Below are 17679 nucleotides of genomic sequence, written 5' to 3'. Positions count from 1 at the left end.
TGCATATATCAGTAGTTTGTTCTTTTTTATTGCTGAGTAGTATTCCGTTGTGGGGGCAGTTACATTGATTTCTGCCAGTTTATCAGTGACCTAGTTGAGGGACATTTCACTTACCACTTTTTTTTTTTTTTTTTTTTAATGAATCTAAATAAAGCCTCTAAAACATTCACTGATAGTTTTTTTGTGGACATATATTTTCATTTTTTCTGGGATATACCTAGAAGTAGGATTTCTGGGTTGTATGGTAAGTGTGCATTTAACATTATAAGAAACTACCAAACTTTTCTAAAATGGCTGTACTATTTTACATTCCTACCTGCAGAGTATGAGTTTAAGTTGCTTGATATCCTTGTTAGCACTTGATGAAGTCAGCTTTCTTTTTGTTTTTATTATTTATTTTCTTTTAACCATCCTATTATATGTATAGTTATTGTTCATTGTGGCTTTAATTTGTATTTCTCTAATGACTAATAATGTAGAACATCTTTTCAAGTGCTTATTTGCCACCCACACATCTTTGCAGGAGTGTCTGTTCAAAGCTTTTGCCCATATTTAAAATTTATTTTCCTTATTTAATTGTGAGAGTTGTTTTAATGTATGTTTTTGTTGCTAACCTTTATCATATGTGTTTTGCAACTACTTTGTTCTAGTCTGTATGTAGTGTCTCTTCATTTTCTTAATATTATTCAAAGACTAGGAGTTTTAATTTTGGTAAGTCCAGTTTATTAACTTTTTCTTTTATGATTTGTGTTTTTTGTTTTATCTCAAATATTTGCCTGACTGCAGTGGCTCCAAAGATAATCTGTATATTTTCATTTAGAAGTTGTATATTGCTTTAACTTTCACATTTAGGTTGATTATGATCCATTTTGAGTTAGTTTTTATATATTATATAAATTGTGTAAGTTAGGTATCACAGTTCTTTTTTTTTCTGCATTTGGATATTTAACGGTTCTAGAATACATGGTTTCTTGCATAGGAATCATGTATTATCAATTATCAATATAGGAAAAGAAACCAACCCCAGTGGTTTTAAATAAGAGGTACTTGATACCTTATCCACAGAATACTCTTATCCAGTTTATTAACTCCTTTACTGTTTGGTTTTTAGTTAATATTTTGCCAGACACTTGGTTAAACATTTAAGGCTTTGTTATTAATAGTTTGTATTATTTCTTATTAAGGAAAATCTAGGTCACTGGAATTTTTTAGGTAGAAATTGAAATAACATTTTATTCTCTCTCCCTCCCCCAATAGTTTACTATTTAACCTTCAGTTTGGCTGGGGTTACGGTTATTTTTAGAGTACACGCAGTAGAACTAATCTAATTAAACTCTTTCAGCTACCTGGGGCAGTGAGCTCATCAGCTCTTACAAGCTCAGCATGGTTGGCTCTGGACTAGATTTTCATGGAAGTTGATGTAGGTAAAATTAGTGGTTATTGTTGGGCATGCAGTGCATTGAAGAGTAAAGAAGGGTTTGGGTCAAGTACGGTTTGTTTTTTTTTTAAATCACAGCTTGTATTGAAACTTATCTACACTTTGTTTTCTGGTACATCCATACCTCTGATACAGTTTAATTTATAAATTACGCACGTTAAGAAATTAACAACAACAATAATGAAATAGAACATTTGCAACAATATACTGTAATAAAAGTTATATAAATGTGGTCTCTCTCTTTAAAACTAGGAGCTTTGGTGGTGTAGTGCCTAAGGCATTTGACTGCTAACCAGAAGGCTGGGGGTTCAAACCCACCAGCCACTCCTTGGAAGGAAGCTTGGGCAATTGACTTTTGTAGTGATACCACCTGGGAAACTCGCTATGAGTCAGATCTGACTCAATGGCAGTATGTTACATTGTGTTGCTCTTTAAAACTTATGAACCGAGTTTTTCTTGTATGTAGAGTTGCTGTATGTCAGAGCTAACTGGACAGCACCTAACAACAACATTCCTGACTCTCCTTCCTTTGTTGATAGGTGAATAGAGACTGTTTTTTGTGCCTTGGATGGCTGTTCACAAACTTTTAAGACCCCAGACACTACGCAGTAAAGTAGGAGATAGGCCAGAAGCACTAAACACATTAGTAGACCAGTTAATTGGGATGTCATGACCCTAACCCTACAAACCAAGGAACCAAATCCCATGAAGTGTTTGGTTGTACATAAGCTGCTCGTTGTAAATATATCACATAGCTTTTGCCAATTCAACTTTTTATAGGTTTGTATGACTAGTATTAAGAAGAGTCATGGATCCTAGAGAGTAATAGCGACGCTAGCTTTGTGTGTGTGTGTGTGTGAGATTTGGGTGAAAGTTTACAGAGCAAATTCATTTTCCATACAGCAGTTCATACACATTTTTGTCCTATGTATTCCTGTCCCCTAAGCTATCTCCCTGTACAAACACTGCACTTCTGTTCCCCTTTGTAATTGTAATTCTAAAGAGTGTATCTACCTGGTATAAATGTTTACCCTATATGCCTGTCTGTTTGGTTAGAAGCCATGGGAGTGAGTTCAGTTCTAGGTCTGCAGGGTAGCTAGGGGCCATGGTCTCAAGGGTTTCACCGGACTCTATCAGACCAGTCAGCCTGGTTGTTTTTATGATTTTGAGTTTTGTTCCATGTTCTCCCAATTTCTCTAGGGTCTTCTGCACTGATCCCTTTCCAACTGTTTGACAGTGGTAGCCAGGCACCATCTAGTTCTTCTGGTCTCATAATCATATAGGCTGAGGTTTGCACGGTCTGCTAGTCCTTTGGATTGTTTCCAGGCATCTTTTGTTTTCTTTATTTTTCTTTGTTCTGGACAAGGAGAGACGCATTGTTGCATCTAGATGGCTGTTTGCAAGCTTTTAAGACCCTAGTTGCTACTCACCAACTAGAATGTAGAACAATGTTTTTGTGTAGTATGTTTTGCCAGTTGAGCTTGACGTCCCCTGTGACCATGGCCCTGAGCCCACAGGTCCAACAACTTACTCCCTCAGGGGTGTTTGGCTGTGGCTAAGAAGTTACCATAACTTTGCCTCTTGTTAGTTCTATTATATATATGGATATTTTTACAGCACCTGCAAATATGTAGAAATAATCATCTGCCAACCTTATATGTGGTTGTGGGTATATTGTTTTGCCTAGACATACCTGATCATCCAGCCTATCTAGCTCTCTGTTTGTTATCAAGGATAATGCAGTATTGTAGATGTAAAAATGTTTATTTTTGTTATCTGTACCTTTTGTGCACCTCTCTGCATCTTCTTTTTTTTTTTTAGCGTTACTGTGTTGGTCACTTGATCAAGTATGGTTCTTAACCCCCAACTATATGCTAAGATTGTATTGTTTGGTGATAAAAGAGATTATAGAGTGGCTGCTGTATTTGAGACCTAGGACACATCCTGGCCAGCTTTGGTTGGGGCAGTTACTCTCATTTCTGTCCTAGAGTTGAGGTGGTTTTAAATGTCTTCATTTTGACTAAAGTTTATGCCTTGTAAGAATAACTGTTCATCTTTAATGTAGTTATATTTTATTACTATGATCATTTTTGGCTTTCTAGAGAAGTGGCCCACCAAAGTGGGAATGTATGTATGTATCCCAGAGAACGTATAAGATGATCCAATGGTGTTTAGACAAAGAATATTGAAGTTTCTTTTCTTTTTCTGGAGAAATTAAGCTTAATATTTAATGTGGGTTGACTGTGTGTATGTGTGTATATACACACACATACAGTGTGGGGAGTTCATGCTCAGTTTTCACTGATAGAAGTTTATAAGTTTTGAGACCACTGCTCTATAGAACCATTTTGCAGAAGAAGTTTTAACATATATGATTCTGTTCATCAATTCTATGTCTGGAATTACTGAAAGTTTTATTCAAATGGAGAAAATGAAAGAGAGGACTGAGCAGTTAATCCAGTGTCACCAAGTATGCTAATGGCTTAGCCAGTTCTGGAACCCTAGACTTCTATGAATTTTCAGTCTAGGACTGATTCTCCTGAACTCTATGACCTCTAAATGTGACCTGCAGAAGCTATCTGCCTATCAATTCAGTGATTAAATGCTTGACACAAGCATTCATTAGATTTTTTCTGTTTCTGAATTTAGCAATAAATTATGTCAACTTTTTTCCTCAAAGAGATGATCTCTTCTTAAAGAAACTGAAACTGATTTTCCCAGAAGACTGTCTGAAGCCTCAGGTTATAGGTTGAATCTCATGGCTTCCCTTTTCCCACTTCTAAGAGCTAGGTAGAGATTAGATTTTATAAACAAGGACTATTGAGAGGAAACACAAGTTACTGTGGAGGAACTCTGTACAAAAATATATGCATGGAAGAAACAGTTGGAAAACAGCCTGTTCTGCAAACAGCTCTTCAGTGTTTTTCTTCATCTGACTCTACAAGTCTCTTTTTTGTTGGCATTGTCTTTAATTATCAGCCTTCCAGGTATCTTTCACTCACAGTCACCCTCAGCCCTGCTCTGGCAAGATTTCTACTCCCTGCCCTGGCCTACTATGAGCAAACTTTGGGCAGCTGTCTCTTGGTGGAGGATATTTTTTATAAAGCTACTTGGATTTCTGTAGGAGAGAGTGGGGAATAAGATTAGGGATGGGGCTGCTTCTGGGATAATTGTTATGAGAATGAAAGGGCTGTTGAAAGATTAGAGGCCAGTGTGCCTGGGTACAAAGACTGGGGTCATAATCATACTTTGTCTTTCACCAGTGCCTTTTGTCCAAGGCACTGAAAGGGCTTTACACAATTCTGGTCTGAATACTATTACTCTTTGCTGTTTGGGATTTGACAGAGGTGGGAATGAGGACCTGAAGAAAATATGTTTTACAGTGACATAAGAGGGTAAAAACTAGGTACCCTGACTCCTAGCTAGGGTTTTGTCAAAAAGACAACTGATGAAAATTTGTTGAATTAGGAGAAATAGTGTTTGCCATATTATGAAATGGGATGAGGTGGTTTAATTGAGAATGTCATTTTCTCCCCTACCTTTTCTACTTGGTAGCTTACTTTTGGTTCTAATAGGAAACAAAGAACCTCCACAAGCTTTTAAGTTGTTTCTTAGGGATTGTGTGCAACTGAGTTTTAATTCCAGCTCTGTTTGCCTCTTACAATCCTTAATTAATATTTCTGCCAATAATGATCTAGGCATCTGAATGGAACATAAAGCCCAGGCTCTTACTCCAAGAGATTGATTTCTTCTACCTCTGTTGATTTATATGTAAAATGATAATTTAAAAATAACCCAATTCTTCATGTTGTGAAGGACACCTATTTTACAGGGTTTCTGGCTGCATAGGATTAGTATTTTTTTCCCCCATGTGGATTTTATTTATTTTGTTATTGTTGAGAATATACACAACAAAACACACCACTAATTTCCAAAATACGATTTAGGGACATTGATTACATTTCTTCATCCTGTGCAGCCATGCTCACCCTCCTTTTCTGAGTTCCTCATTAACATAAACTCACTGCTTCCTGATTCTTATTTAGTCTTTTGAGTTGCTGTTGTCAGCTTGATCCCAGATACATCTTAAAAGAGCATAATGCTGAGGGGAGACCTTTTTTTTTTCTTTCCCCCTACTAGTTAAGCTAAACTATTCAGTTTTAAGATGACTTCAGGAAATATTTTTGGTTTAAGGTTTAAAGATTATATCAGGGCAGTGTTTTCAGGGATTTATCCACCCTCCATGGCTCCAGAAAGTCTAAAGCCCATAAGAATTTGAAAATCTGTTCTGCATTTCCCCCCTTTTGATCAGTATTGTTTCATGGGATCTTTGATGAAAATGTCAATGTAATGCTAGCCAGGCACTATCCAGTTCTTCTGGTCTCATGGCAAAGGAGGCAGTTGTTCATGAAAGCAGTTAGCTACACATTCCATGTCCTTCTGTTCCTGACTGTGTGGATCATAAATTATGGATAACATTGCAAAGAATGAAAATTCCAGTATACTTAATTGTGCTTCATGAGGAACCTGTACATAGACAAAGAGGCTGTTACTCAAACAGTGCAAGGGGGGGTACTATATTTAAAATTAGAAAGGGTGTATGTCAGGGTTCTATCCTTTTGCCAAACATATTCAATCTGTATGCTGAGCAGATATTCCGAGAAGCTGGATTATATGAAGAAAAATGTGGCGTCAGGATTGGAGGAAGATTCGTTAACAACCTGCAATATGCAGGTGACACAATCTTGCTTGCTGAAAGTGAAGATAACTTGAAGCATTTACTGATGAAGATCAAAGACTACAGTCTTCAGTATGGATTATACTTCAACATAAAGGAAACAAAAATCTTCACAACTGGACCAATAAGCAACATGATGATAAATGGAGAAAAGATTGGAGTTGTAAGGGATTTCATTTTAGTTGTATTCATAGTCAACACCCATAGAAGCAGCAGTCAAGAATTGCACTGGCAGAACTGCTGCAAAAGACCTCTTTAAAGTGTTGAAGAGCAAAGGTGTCACTTTGAAGACTAAGGTGCGTCTAACCCAAGCCATGGTATTTTCAGTTGCCTTATAGGCATGTGAAAGCTAGACATTGTGTAAGGAAGACTAAGGAAGAGTTGATGCCTTTGAATTATGGTGTTGGTGAAGAATACTGAAAATGCCATGGACTTCCAAAAGAATGAACAAGTCTGTCATAGAAGAAGCACAGCCAGAATGCTACTTGGGAGCAAGAATGGTCAGACTATGTAGGCACCATTCCCTGGAGAAGGGTATGATGCTTGGTAAAGTAGAGGGTCAGTGAAAAAGGGGAAGACCCTCAAGATGAATTGACATAGTGGTTGCAATGATGGACTCCTCAAGTATAGCAAAGATTGGGAGGATGGTGCAGTACTGGACAGTATTTCATTCTGTGTACATAGGGTCTCTTTGAGTCAGAGCTGACTTTACGGCACCAAACAACAGCAGCAACATTCCTGACCAATGTTCCTCTGTTGATAGGTGAATAGAGGCCAATTTTTGTGCCTTGGGTGGCTGCTTGCAAACTTTTAATACCCTAGGCACTATGCAGTGAACTAGTAGATCGGCCAGAAGCACTATACACATTAACACACAAACAAAAAAAACCATGTTAGTAGGCCAGTTAACTGGGATGTCACATGAAACCATGACCCTAAACCTCCAAATCAAGGAACCAAATCCCATGAAGTGTTTGGTTGTAAATAAGCTACTCATTGTGTAAATATATCACACAACTTCTGCCAGTTCTGGTAGCATAGTGCCTAAGGCACTTGACTGCTAACCAGAAGGCTGGCGGTTCAAACCCACCAGCCACTCCTCGGAAGGAAGGTTGGGCAATCCTACTTCCGTAGTGATACTGCCTCGGAAACCCAAGGAGGGGTCGCTATGAGTCGGGGACGACTCGACAGCAAATAACAACAACAACAACATGACTACTATTAATAAGAAGAGTCTTGGATCCTAGAGGGTAATGCTGAAGCTAGTGCTTTTTTTTTTTTTTTTTTTAATATTATTATTTTAAATTGTGATTTGGGTGGAAGTTTACAGAGCAGATGCATTTTCTGTACAGCAGTTCATACACGTTTTATTTTATGACGTTGACTTCAAACCCACAATGTAACAGCTCTCTTCCTACTATCTCTCTGTAGTCACCTCCCCATGTCCTTATATCCTTTGTATTCCTGTCCCTTGAGCTGTCTCCCTGTGCAAATACTGCCCTTCTGTTCTCCTGTGATTGATAGTTCAAAGGAGTGTATCTACCTGGTGTAAATGTTCATCGTGTATGCCTGTCTGTTGTTTGGCTAGAAGCCATGGGAGTGAGTTCAATTCCAGGCCTTCAGGATAGCTAGGGACCATGGTCTTGGGGGTTTTACCAGGCTCTGTTGGACCAGTCAGCCTGATGGTTTTTATGATTTTGAGTTTTGTTCCACGTTATTCTCCACCTTTCTCCAGAATTTCCTGCACTGATCCCTTTCTGAGTGGTTGACAGTGGTAGCCAGGCACCATCTAGTTCTTCCTGTCTCATGGTCATATAGGCTGAGGTTCACATGTTTTTCTAGTTTCTTAGACTAACTGTTTCCCTCCATCTTTGGTTTTCTTCATTCTTCTTTGCTTTAAATGAGAGAGGTGCATTGTTGCATCTAGATGGCTGCTGCAAGCTTTTAAGACCCCAGTCACTACTCACCAAAGTAGGATGTAGAACAATCTTTTTGTGTAGTATGTTATGCCAGTGGGGCTTGATGTTTCCTGCAACCATGACCCCAAGCGCACAGGTCTAACAACTTGTTCCCTCAAGGTAGTTGACTGTACCTAAGAAGTTATCATAACTTTGCCCCATGTTGTTGTTGTTGTTATGTGCTGTCTAGTCAGCCCTGACTCATAGCGACCCCTCCTTGGGTTTCCAAGGCAGTATCACTACGGAAGTAGATTGCCCCATGTTAGTTCTATGTATATGGACATTCTTATAGTATATACAGATACATACGTAGAAATATCATTTGCCAGCCTTATATATGGTCATGGGTATATTCTGTTTTGCCTAGACATACCTGATCATTCAGCCTGTCTAGCTGTCTATTTATCCGTAAATATATGTTTATCACAGATAACACAGTATCATATATGTAAAAGTGTTTATCTTTGTTGTCTATACCTCTTGTGCACCTCTCTGTGTCTTCCTTTTCTTTAGTGTTACTATGTTGTTCACTCGATTTGATATATTGCTTTCCCTTCACCCAAATCAGTACTTGTCTCTTACCTATCTGGAAATTTTCCCTCCTCTCCTCTCCCATCTCTGATAACCAACAAAAAAGTTTCCTTCCGTATATAAACTTTACAATACAATGTTTGTCCTTTTATTAACTTACATCATTCAGCCTAATGTCCTCCAATTTCATCCATGTTATACAGTATTTTGCAGATTTTTTTTTTAGTGTTGCATACTATTCCATTGTGTGTATGTACCATGGTTTAGTTATGGATACTTAGGTTGTTTCCATCTGTTTGCTGTTGTGAATAGTGTGAAGTGACCTTTTTGAGTTGAGACTCTCTGCTTGCAGTACCTGTCATTTGATATATGTAGTAGCTGTTCCAGGTTTTATTTCAGACTGCCATTTAGTTGCTCAGTGAGTAAGATAAAGCTTTGGTGGTTGACCTTCCAAATATTATGATCCTTTATTTAATTTAAACACAGGTAATACAACTATCACTGCCTGGAGTGCTTTTCAGTATTAAGAACACAAAATGACAAGGGCTGTGTATTGTTACATCTCTCTGTGTCCCTCATAATGTCTTTCCCAGGGTTATTTCCTAATTGTTTCATTTTCTTCCTCTCCCAAATCCAGGCTGGCTGCTACAAACGTTATTGAAGATGTCCAGCAAAGGGAGCAGCACAGATGGCAAAACAGACTTGGCTAATGGTAAGGGACCAGAATGAAGGCAAAGCTATTTTTGTTATCAACTGAGGTTCTCCCTCTCCCTCAAAGATACAGTGTAGACATGGATTTTAGTGGAGTGATTAAAACCTTTGCTGAGTAAACCTTTCCTGTGTGGTGTGCATAGGAAACTATATAGGAAATCTTAGACTATCTGGTACTTTTGCTCTCTCAGTTTTTGTTTGATTATTTTCAGAAGATCAGTACTGGGCTGTGCTTCTGAGCGGTCAGGTTTGGCTTGGAATTCTGAAAGGCTGTAAAGTAGACAGAATAGGCAAACCTAGAGATACTGTAATAAGAAGAGGAAAATAAAATCTGATTAGTGGTAGGAACAAGGGAGCTGTTGAAGGTGAAGCTCCCCCGTTATAGTGAGAGGTCCCTTTCCATCTTAGATAATAGTTCGATAGAGATGATAGAGATTAAGTTAAAACCTGACCAACCTAATTGGAACTAGGATTTTCTTTCCTTTTTCGTCTTTTTTCCTTTAGGCCAAGTGCTGCCAATTGTTAAGGCATTGGATCTTGGTTAGATTTGAAGGCAGAATATCAAGATTGTAGTAGAGTAAAAGCTACTGCTTGGGTCATTCAACTAATGCTTGAACTCTGAACCAACTTCTAAACTAGAGAAACCTTCTCCAAATGGATATAGTTGGGCATCATAGAATCCAGCATTCCTCAGCACCTTGAAGGTCAAGATGATAGGCTAAATTCTAATTGATATGATATGTAGAACAATGATGTTGAGGAGTAGGATAAGTCATATTTTAAATATACTGTTTTATTGCTCCTTTGTTCATTTCTACCACTGCCATTTATTCATCTATCAAGGAGAGGTTCAGATTTTTCACTGGGCTTAGTTAAAAGGCACAGAGTTCTAGAGAGATTTGAGGTGTACTATTGATTTTGGAGGTTGGCCATTAGCTACTCAAGGATCAGCAAACTGTGGTCTGCATGCAGCCCAAATCCGGTTCATTGCCTGTTTTTATAAGTAGAGTTTTTCTGAGTACAGCCATGCCCATTTATTGATATAATGTTTGTGGCTGCTTCTGTGGTACAGTGTGGAGTCAAGTAGTTGTAACAGAGATCATGTGGTCTGCAAAACCTAACATTTTTATTGTATAGCCCTTTATAGGAAAAAAATATTGCCAGCCCCTGAGCTAAACCTTGGTCATTCACTATTGGGACCCTCTTGTTGAGCTTATGATACACTTTGGCTCATAGCAGCCCCCATTGGGTTTCCAAGGTGGTAAACCTTTATGGAAGTAGATTGCCCCATCTCCCTTCTGCGGAATAGCTGGTGGGTTTGAACTGCCAACCTTCTGGTTAGCAGTCAAATGCCTTAGGCACTGTACCACCAAGAATGCCTCTAAATTAATGATAGTCAGTGTCATCTGAATTTGTGAATCATAATGTTTAATAAGCATTGCTTAATAATAAATAGTAGGAGTTTTGATCTTTTATTTTTCCTTCTTCATAGACCTGTTATGTGTTACTTTTATCACTTCCTACCATTCTCAATCTCAAGCATAATTGGCATTTTTAAAAGCCATAACTATTTAACATCCTCAGTATACACTAAGAAGTATCAGCAGATGTAGTTCCTAGGCTCAAATTGCTGAACTCTTTACCTTTTTCTTCAGCCTCCACCTCAGTCAGTTCCTTACTGTGCTCTTAGTTGAGGTGCTTTTTTTTTTAAATTTTTGATTTGGGTGAAAGTTTACAGAACAAATTCACTTCCCATACAACAGCTCTCATACACTGTCTCATGACATTGACTGCAATTTCCCACAATGCAACAGCTCCCCTCCCACTTCTTCCCCATAGTTACCTCTTGCCTGTGTCCTTCCCTCCCATGCATTCCTGCCCCCTGAGCTGTCTCCCTGTGCATACACAGCCCTTCTGTTGTCCGTGATTGATCTCTCCCAAGAGTGTATTTATCTAATGTAAATGTTCAGGTCATATGCCTGTCTTTTGTTTGGCTGTAAGCTACAGGAGTGGGTTCAATTCCAGACTTGAAGGGCAGCAGGGGGCCATAGTCTCAGTGGTTCCATCAGGCTCTATCAGACCAGCAAACCTGGTTCCTTTTTTTTATTTTCCTTTTTTAATGATTTTTGAGTTTTGTTCCACATTGTTCTCCCACTCCATCTAGGATCTCCTACAAAGATCCCCCTCTGAGTGGTTGACAGTGGTAGCTGGGCACCATCTAGTTCTTCTGGTCTCATAGTTGTATAGGCTGAGGATTGCATGGTGTACCAGTCATTTGGACTAATTGCTTCCATGCGTTTTGGGTTTTCTTCATTCTTCTTTGCTCTGGATGAGGAGAGACCCATTGTTGCATCTAGATGACCACTTGCAAGCTTTTAAGATCCCAGTCACTATTTGCCAAAGTAGGATGTGGAACAATATTTCTGTGTAGTATGTTATGCCAGTTGAGCTTGATGTCCCCTGAGACTATGGTCCCAAGCCTACAGGTCCAGCTGTTTGGTCCCTCTGGGTAGCTGACTGTGGCCGAGAAATGACTACAACCTTGTCCCTTGTCAGCTCTACTATATACCTGGGAATTCTAACTTGTAGAAACATTGTCTGCCAACTCTATACGTGGTCTTGGGCACACTCCCCACAACATAGACATAGCCAGTAATTCAGCCTGTCCACCCGTATATCTGTGTTTGCCTTCACTGACAGCACAGTACTGTATGGGTACAAGGGGTCATCTTTTTTTTTTTTTTTTTAAACCCTACAGAGTACAATTCTTCTCTGACACGTGTTGTTATGTGCCGTCGAGTAGATCCCGACTCATAGCAACTCCTCCTTGGGTTGCCGAGGTATTATCACTACGGACACATAGGGTTACCTTAAGTTGGCATCAACCTGAGGGCAACTGGTTTTACTTGTTCTGTTTAAGAAATTTAATTAATTTTAGATATCCAGTATTTCCTTTTAAGGGATTTTTTTTTTTAAATTGTGATTTGAGTGAAAGTTTACACAACAAATTCACTTTCCATACAGCAGCTCACATACACTTTGTCTTATGACATTGACTACAATTTCCAACAATGCAACAGCTCCCCTCCCACTTCCTCTTCCGTGTCCTTCCTTCCCATGCACTCCTGCCCCCCAAGCTGTCTCCCTGTGCGTACACAGCCCTTCTATTTTCCGTGTTTGATCTCTCCAAGGAGTGTATCTACCTAATGTAAGTGTTCAGGTCATATGCCTGTCTTTTGTTGGCTGGAAGCCATGAGAATGGGTTCAATTCCAGACCTGAAGGGCAGCTGGGGACCATAGTCTCAGTGATTCCATCAGGCTTTATCAGACCAGCAAACGTGGTCCCTTTTGTTTATTTATTTTTTAATGATTTTGAGTTTTGTTCCACATTGTTCTCCCACTCTATTCAGGATATCCTACATAGATCCCCTTCCAAGTGGATGACAGTGATAGCCAGGCACCATCTAGTTCTTCTGGCCTCATAGTTGTATAGGCAGAGGATTGCATGGTGTATCAGTTGCTTAGACTAATTGTTTCCATGCGTCTTTGGTTTTCTTCATTTTTCTTTGCTCTGGATGAGGAGAGACCCATTATTGCATCTACATGACCACTTGCAAGCTTTTAAGATACTGGTCACTACTTGCCAAAGTGGGATGTGGAACAATGTTTTTGTGTTATATGTTGTGCCAGTTGAGCTTGATGTCCCCTGCAACTGTGGTCCCAAGCCCACAGGTCCAACTACTTGCTCCTTCTGGGTAGCTGGCTGTGGCCAAGAAGTGACTACAACCTTGTCCAAAAGGGTTCATCTTTGTTGTCTGTATCTCTCATACACCTCTCTGTCTTCCTTTTCCTCAGTGCCACCATGTTGATCACTCACATTTGGTACATTGCCCTTCTCTTCGCCCAAATCAATACTTGTGTCTACCTATCTAACAGTGTTCCCTCCCCTCTCCTCCCACCCCTCGTAACCAACAAAGAAAATTTCCTTCCATACATAGACCTTTCCTTGACTTTTTACAATAGTGGACTAATACAATATTTGTCCTACTGTGATTGACTTATTTCATTCAGCATAATGTCCTCCAAGTTCATCCACATTATGTGGTGTTTTGCAGATTCTATGTTGTTATTTAGGGTTGCATAGTATTCCATTATGTATATGTACCACAGTTTGGTTATCCATTCTTCTGTTGACGGTCACCTAGCTTGTTTCCATCTTTTTGCTATTGTAAATAGTGCTGTGATGAACTTGGGTGTGCATGTATCTGTTCTTGTCCTGGTCAGTTGAGGTGCTTTTTGAAAAGAATCCTTTATATGCTTCCCAACCTTCTGTCACTACTTGAACTTGTGTATTTTTTTTTTTTTTTAATCTGTTTTCTGTATTGACTTTTGCATAAGAATTACCTGAAAAGGGATTCCATTGGCTGAAAGATTTTCTGAAATCACTACTGTAATTCAGATGACTGCGCAAGGTACACAAACTCTGAACCGTAAACATCAGTGTGGTATTAGAGTTGAATTGCTCATACCAAGTTACATATACAGCTGATCTGCCTTTTCTGTTGTTGTTGTTGTGTGCCGTCGAGTCGGACCCGACTCATAGCGACCCCTCCTTGGGTTTCCGAGGCAGTATCACTGCAGAAGTAGATTGCCCCATCTTCCTTCCGAGGAGTGGTTGGCGGGTTTGAACCACCAGCCTTCTGGTTAGCAGTCAAGTGCCTTATCCACTATGCTACCAGAGCTCCTGCCTTTTCTAACAGTCTTTATTTTGGGTAGGATGAAATTTGTAGTCTCCTGAAGAGAAGAAGACAGTAAAACTCTCATTTTCCCCTTCCTTTCCTCACACCTTGACCTTACGTTAGGTAGGAAATTGTGGTCGCTTTAACTCTAGAACATTGCCCAAGTGTTCATTGTAATATGAGTTCACTGTTAGATAGGAGAGTGTAGGATTTAATTATAGTGCATTAGATCGCTTGAAGTGACCCAGTTATTTTATAACTATCAACTTGACAGTCCTGTATAATGAACTTTTCTTCTTAGGCACCCACTGTGCTTTTTATCAACTTTATGCATGCTTCCTGATAAAATTTTGTCTTGAAGAGTCTTGTGACTACAAACAATAGTAAAATCATTAGCTAATAAACATAAGTCAAAATACGTTACCAGCAGATACTCAGATGAAGACAGTTCACCCTTTTTCCTTCCATTTCATTCTTTTTTTTTTTTTTCTTCCATTTCATTCTTGATTCCTAGTGAATTTAACCCCAGTGATGAGTATTATAGATGGACCTTATGGTGAAGGTATTTAGGATATAGGAGGAGGGTGGGTGGTGATGCTTTCTTGAAGTAGAAAAGGTCTCAATTCCATATCCATAAGTTGGTAATTTTAATAAGTTTTTTTCTATTTTTCCCTAAGAATATGGCTAAACTTGCTTTTATGTGTAATGGCTGTTCTTTTCCTTTATATTCAGTTTAATTACATGTTTTGATAAATGAGTTCCCACCTAGTAGCACAGAGCCTAACATAGTTATGTCAGGCACAGTTGAGTACAATTTGTCACTGTTTACTTCTTGAGAGTTTAGCATAATCTTTACATTGTCCTGAAATTTTTCAGTTGTGTTGAAGTTTATTTTTTGTGTGGCTTTAATCTTAGTCTTTTCAATTTCTTGTTCCTTCCAAGTTTTCCTCTCAGAAGATATTCTTTATCAGTATTTGAAATCAAAACACTTTGACCAAAGTAGGTTTCTAGGTCCTTTGGTGGGATGATTTCTTAGACTGAGGAGGGGAAATCCTTCTGATTGCTATTCTGTTTCTTTATTTTTCCTCCTCACCTACCCATTCCTCACTGACGTCCAGGAAGCTTGTCCAGCAGTCCAGAGGAGATGTCTGGAGCTGAGGAGGGGAGAGAGACATCCTCAGGCATTGAAGTGGAAGCCTCAGACCTGAGCTTAAGTTTGACCGGTGATGATGGTGGCCCTAATCGCACTAGCACAGAAAGTCGAGGCACAGATACAGAGAGCTCAGGTGAAGACAAAGACTCTGACAGCATGGAGGACACTGGCCATTACTCCATCAATGATGAAAACCGAGTCCATGATGGCTCAGAGGAAGAAGAAGAGGAGGAGGAGGAGGAGGAAGAAGAGCAGCCTCGACGCCGTGTACAGCGCAAGCGGGCCAACCATGAACAGGACTCATCAGATGATGAGCGGGCCCTGGAAGACTGGGTATCTTCAGAGACAACAGCTCTGCCCCGACCTCGCTGGCAAGCCCTTCCTGCCCTTCGGGAGCGGGAGCTGGGTTCAAGTGCTCGCTTTGTATATGAGGCCTGTGGGGCAAGAGTGTTTGTGCAGCGTTTCCGCCTGCAGCATGGGCTTGAGGGCCATACCGGTTGTGTCAACACCTTGCACTTTAACCAGCGTGGTACCTGGCTTGCCAGTGGCAGTGATGATCTGAAGGTGGTGGTGTGGGACTGGGTGCGGCGGCAGCCAGTACTGGACTTTGAGAGTGGCCATAAAAGTAATGTCTTCCAGGTGAGGCAGGGGAGCAAAATAATAGTTGAGAAATCAGTCATGGGTTAGACAGGTCCAAGCTGCTGCTTGGAGTTGGAGCTGGTACTGAGTTGAGGTTGGAATTGGACATCAGGACTCCTGGCCCTTTGTGGGCTCCCATAATGATTTTTAGAGGAGTTGAATACACTGAAAGTCTCTTAGTAGCCTTTTGTTTCCTTGAATATAAGGACTGTTAGCCTCATTATAGGCAGGGCTCTTGAAACTCATCAGGAGGGTATTAAATATACTCTGTTAGGGGACAGTATAGTATAAAAACACAGGCTCTTGAGCCAGACTGCCTGGGTTCAAATCCTGGCCTCTCACTAGTTCTGCGATCTTGGCCAAGTCTTAATCTTTGTTTTCAGTTTATCTATCTATAATACCATGAGCTAATAGTACGTAGGGTTATGAGAATTAAGTAATAATTGAGGCTAAACAGTTAGAACCATGGCTGGTACTTAATTACTTAATTAATATTTGATAAACATTAGCTAATGTTGTTATTCCCTGGAGATTTTATTCAACCACCATGTTAGAAACATCTTGTTTGTACTAGCCTTTTATCCCTAAGCATATTTTATTCCCCACCATCCTCCCTAGTTTCTCTTTTGTTGTTTTTGGTAGCAAATTTATCTTTGCTTCCTAAATCAAGATAGAGTTCCTCTTTTCTTTCATACTTTTCTTCCCTACTGGATCAGTTCTAGTTCACCTGAACTCTTACATGGGAGCTCTGGTGGCGTAGTGCCTAAGGCATTTGACTGCTAACCAGAAGGCTGGAGGTTCAAACCCACCAGCCACTCTTTGGTAGGAAGATTGGGGAATCTACTTCCATAGAGATACTGCCTTGGAAACCCAAAGAGGGGTTACTATGAGTTGAATCGACTCCATGGCAGTGAGTTTTGAACTCTTACATGTACTACGAATTCAGCCTTCCAGAGCTACCTGAAATGCTTTCTTACCACAGAGGATGTTTTTTCTCTCTCTCTTCTTTAACTCAGAAGTAAATGTATTTTAGCCAATTGTATAAGATTGGGAGAGCTAAGTTTCTAGCTGTTGCATTAGAAAAGGAGGATGAGTTAGGGTCACCACATTTTTCCCTCTCAAAATTCATTTTTTCACTTCCTTTTATGTGCCTGTTTTGTCATTCTTACCACCCTAGGCCAAGTTCCTTCCTAACAGTGGTGATTCCACCCTGGCCATGTGTGCCCGTGATGGGCAGGTGCGGGTAGCAGAACTGTCTGCCACACAGTGCTGCAAGAATACCAAGCGTGTGGCTCAACATAAGGGAGCCTCCCACAAGGTAAATAAGCTCTAACCTAAATTTTGTGCAATCTAGATCCTTTGTGGATCTCAACCAAGGCCCGTCCCCTTTGTTGTCCAAGATGGAGCTGATCACCTGTCTCACCCTATTTCAATCCTAAATTTTGTAGATGGGAAGAAAGAAAAATCAGCCACGTGAAACTTTTCGAAAGGCATCTATTTGAGAGATCCCTCAATTACAAACTGTAGTAATCACTTGATTGATTATACCTAGACCCCAAGCTGAGCTATATTGGTTTGGAAATCTTTACTGTCTCATGCCTTCTAAACCTCTAAATTTTGTTCTGCTTGTCTTTTGAATATTTTAACAGTCCCTTGGTGCTAATGGTTAGCTTCTTTTTTTTTATTAGGATTTGGGTGAAGATTTACAGAGTAAATTCACTTTTCATACAGCAGTTCACATATACTTTGTCTCATGTCATTGACCAAAATTT

At 39.7% G+C, this 17679-nt stretch overlaps 1 protein-coding gene across 1 annotated transcript in view; it reads left to right on the top strand.

Moving 5' to 3' along the window:
- The first annotated feature begins 9328 nt into the window (after positions 1–9328).
- The window catches only part of DCAF8 (DDB1 and CUL4 associated factor 8), a 46828-nt gene continuing 38477 nt past the window's right edge, over positions 9329–17679 (top strand). Inside the window, exons 1-3 of the mRNA XM_007947705.2 lie at positions 9329–9377; positions 15234–15907; positions 17085–17225. Coding sequence (XP_007945896.1) covers positions 9329–9377; positions 15234–15907; positions 17085–17225 — 864 coding nt within the window. The remainder of the gene's footprint in view (positions 9378–15233; positions 15908–17084; positions 17226–17679) is intronic.

Source organism: Orycteropus afer, unplaced genomic scaffold (assembly GCF_000298275.1).
Source record: "Orycteropus afer afer isolate SDZICR_OR568_19922 unplaced genomic scaffold, OryAfe1.0 scaffold00193, whole genome shotgun sequence".
Classification (NCBI taxonomy): domain Eukaryota; kingdom Metazoa; phylum Chordata; class Mammalia; order Tubulidentata; family Orycteropodidae; genus Orycteropus; species Orycteropus afer.
The sequence above is the reverse complement of the archived record's forward strand: the minus strand, read 5'-3'. Positions and strand labels throughout refer to the sequence as shown.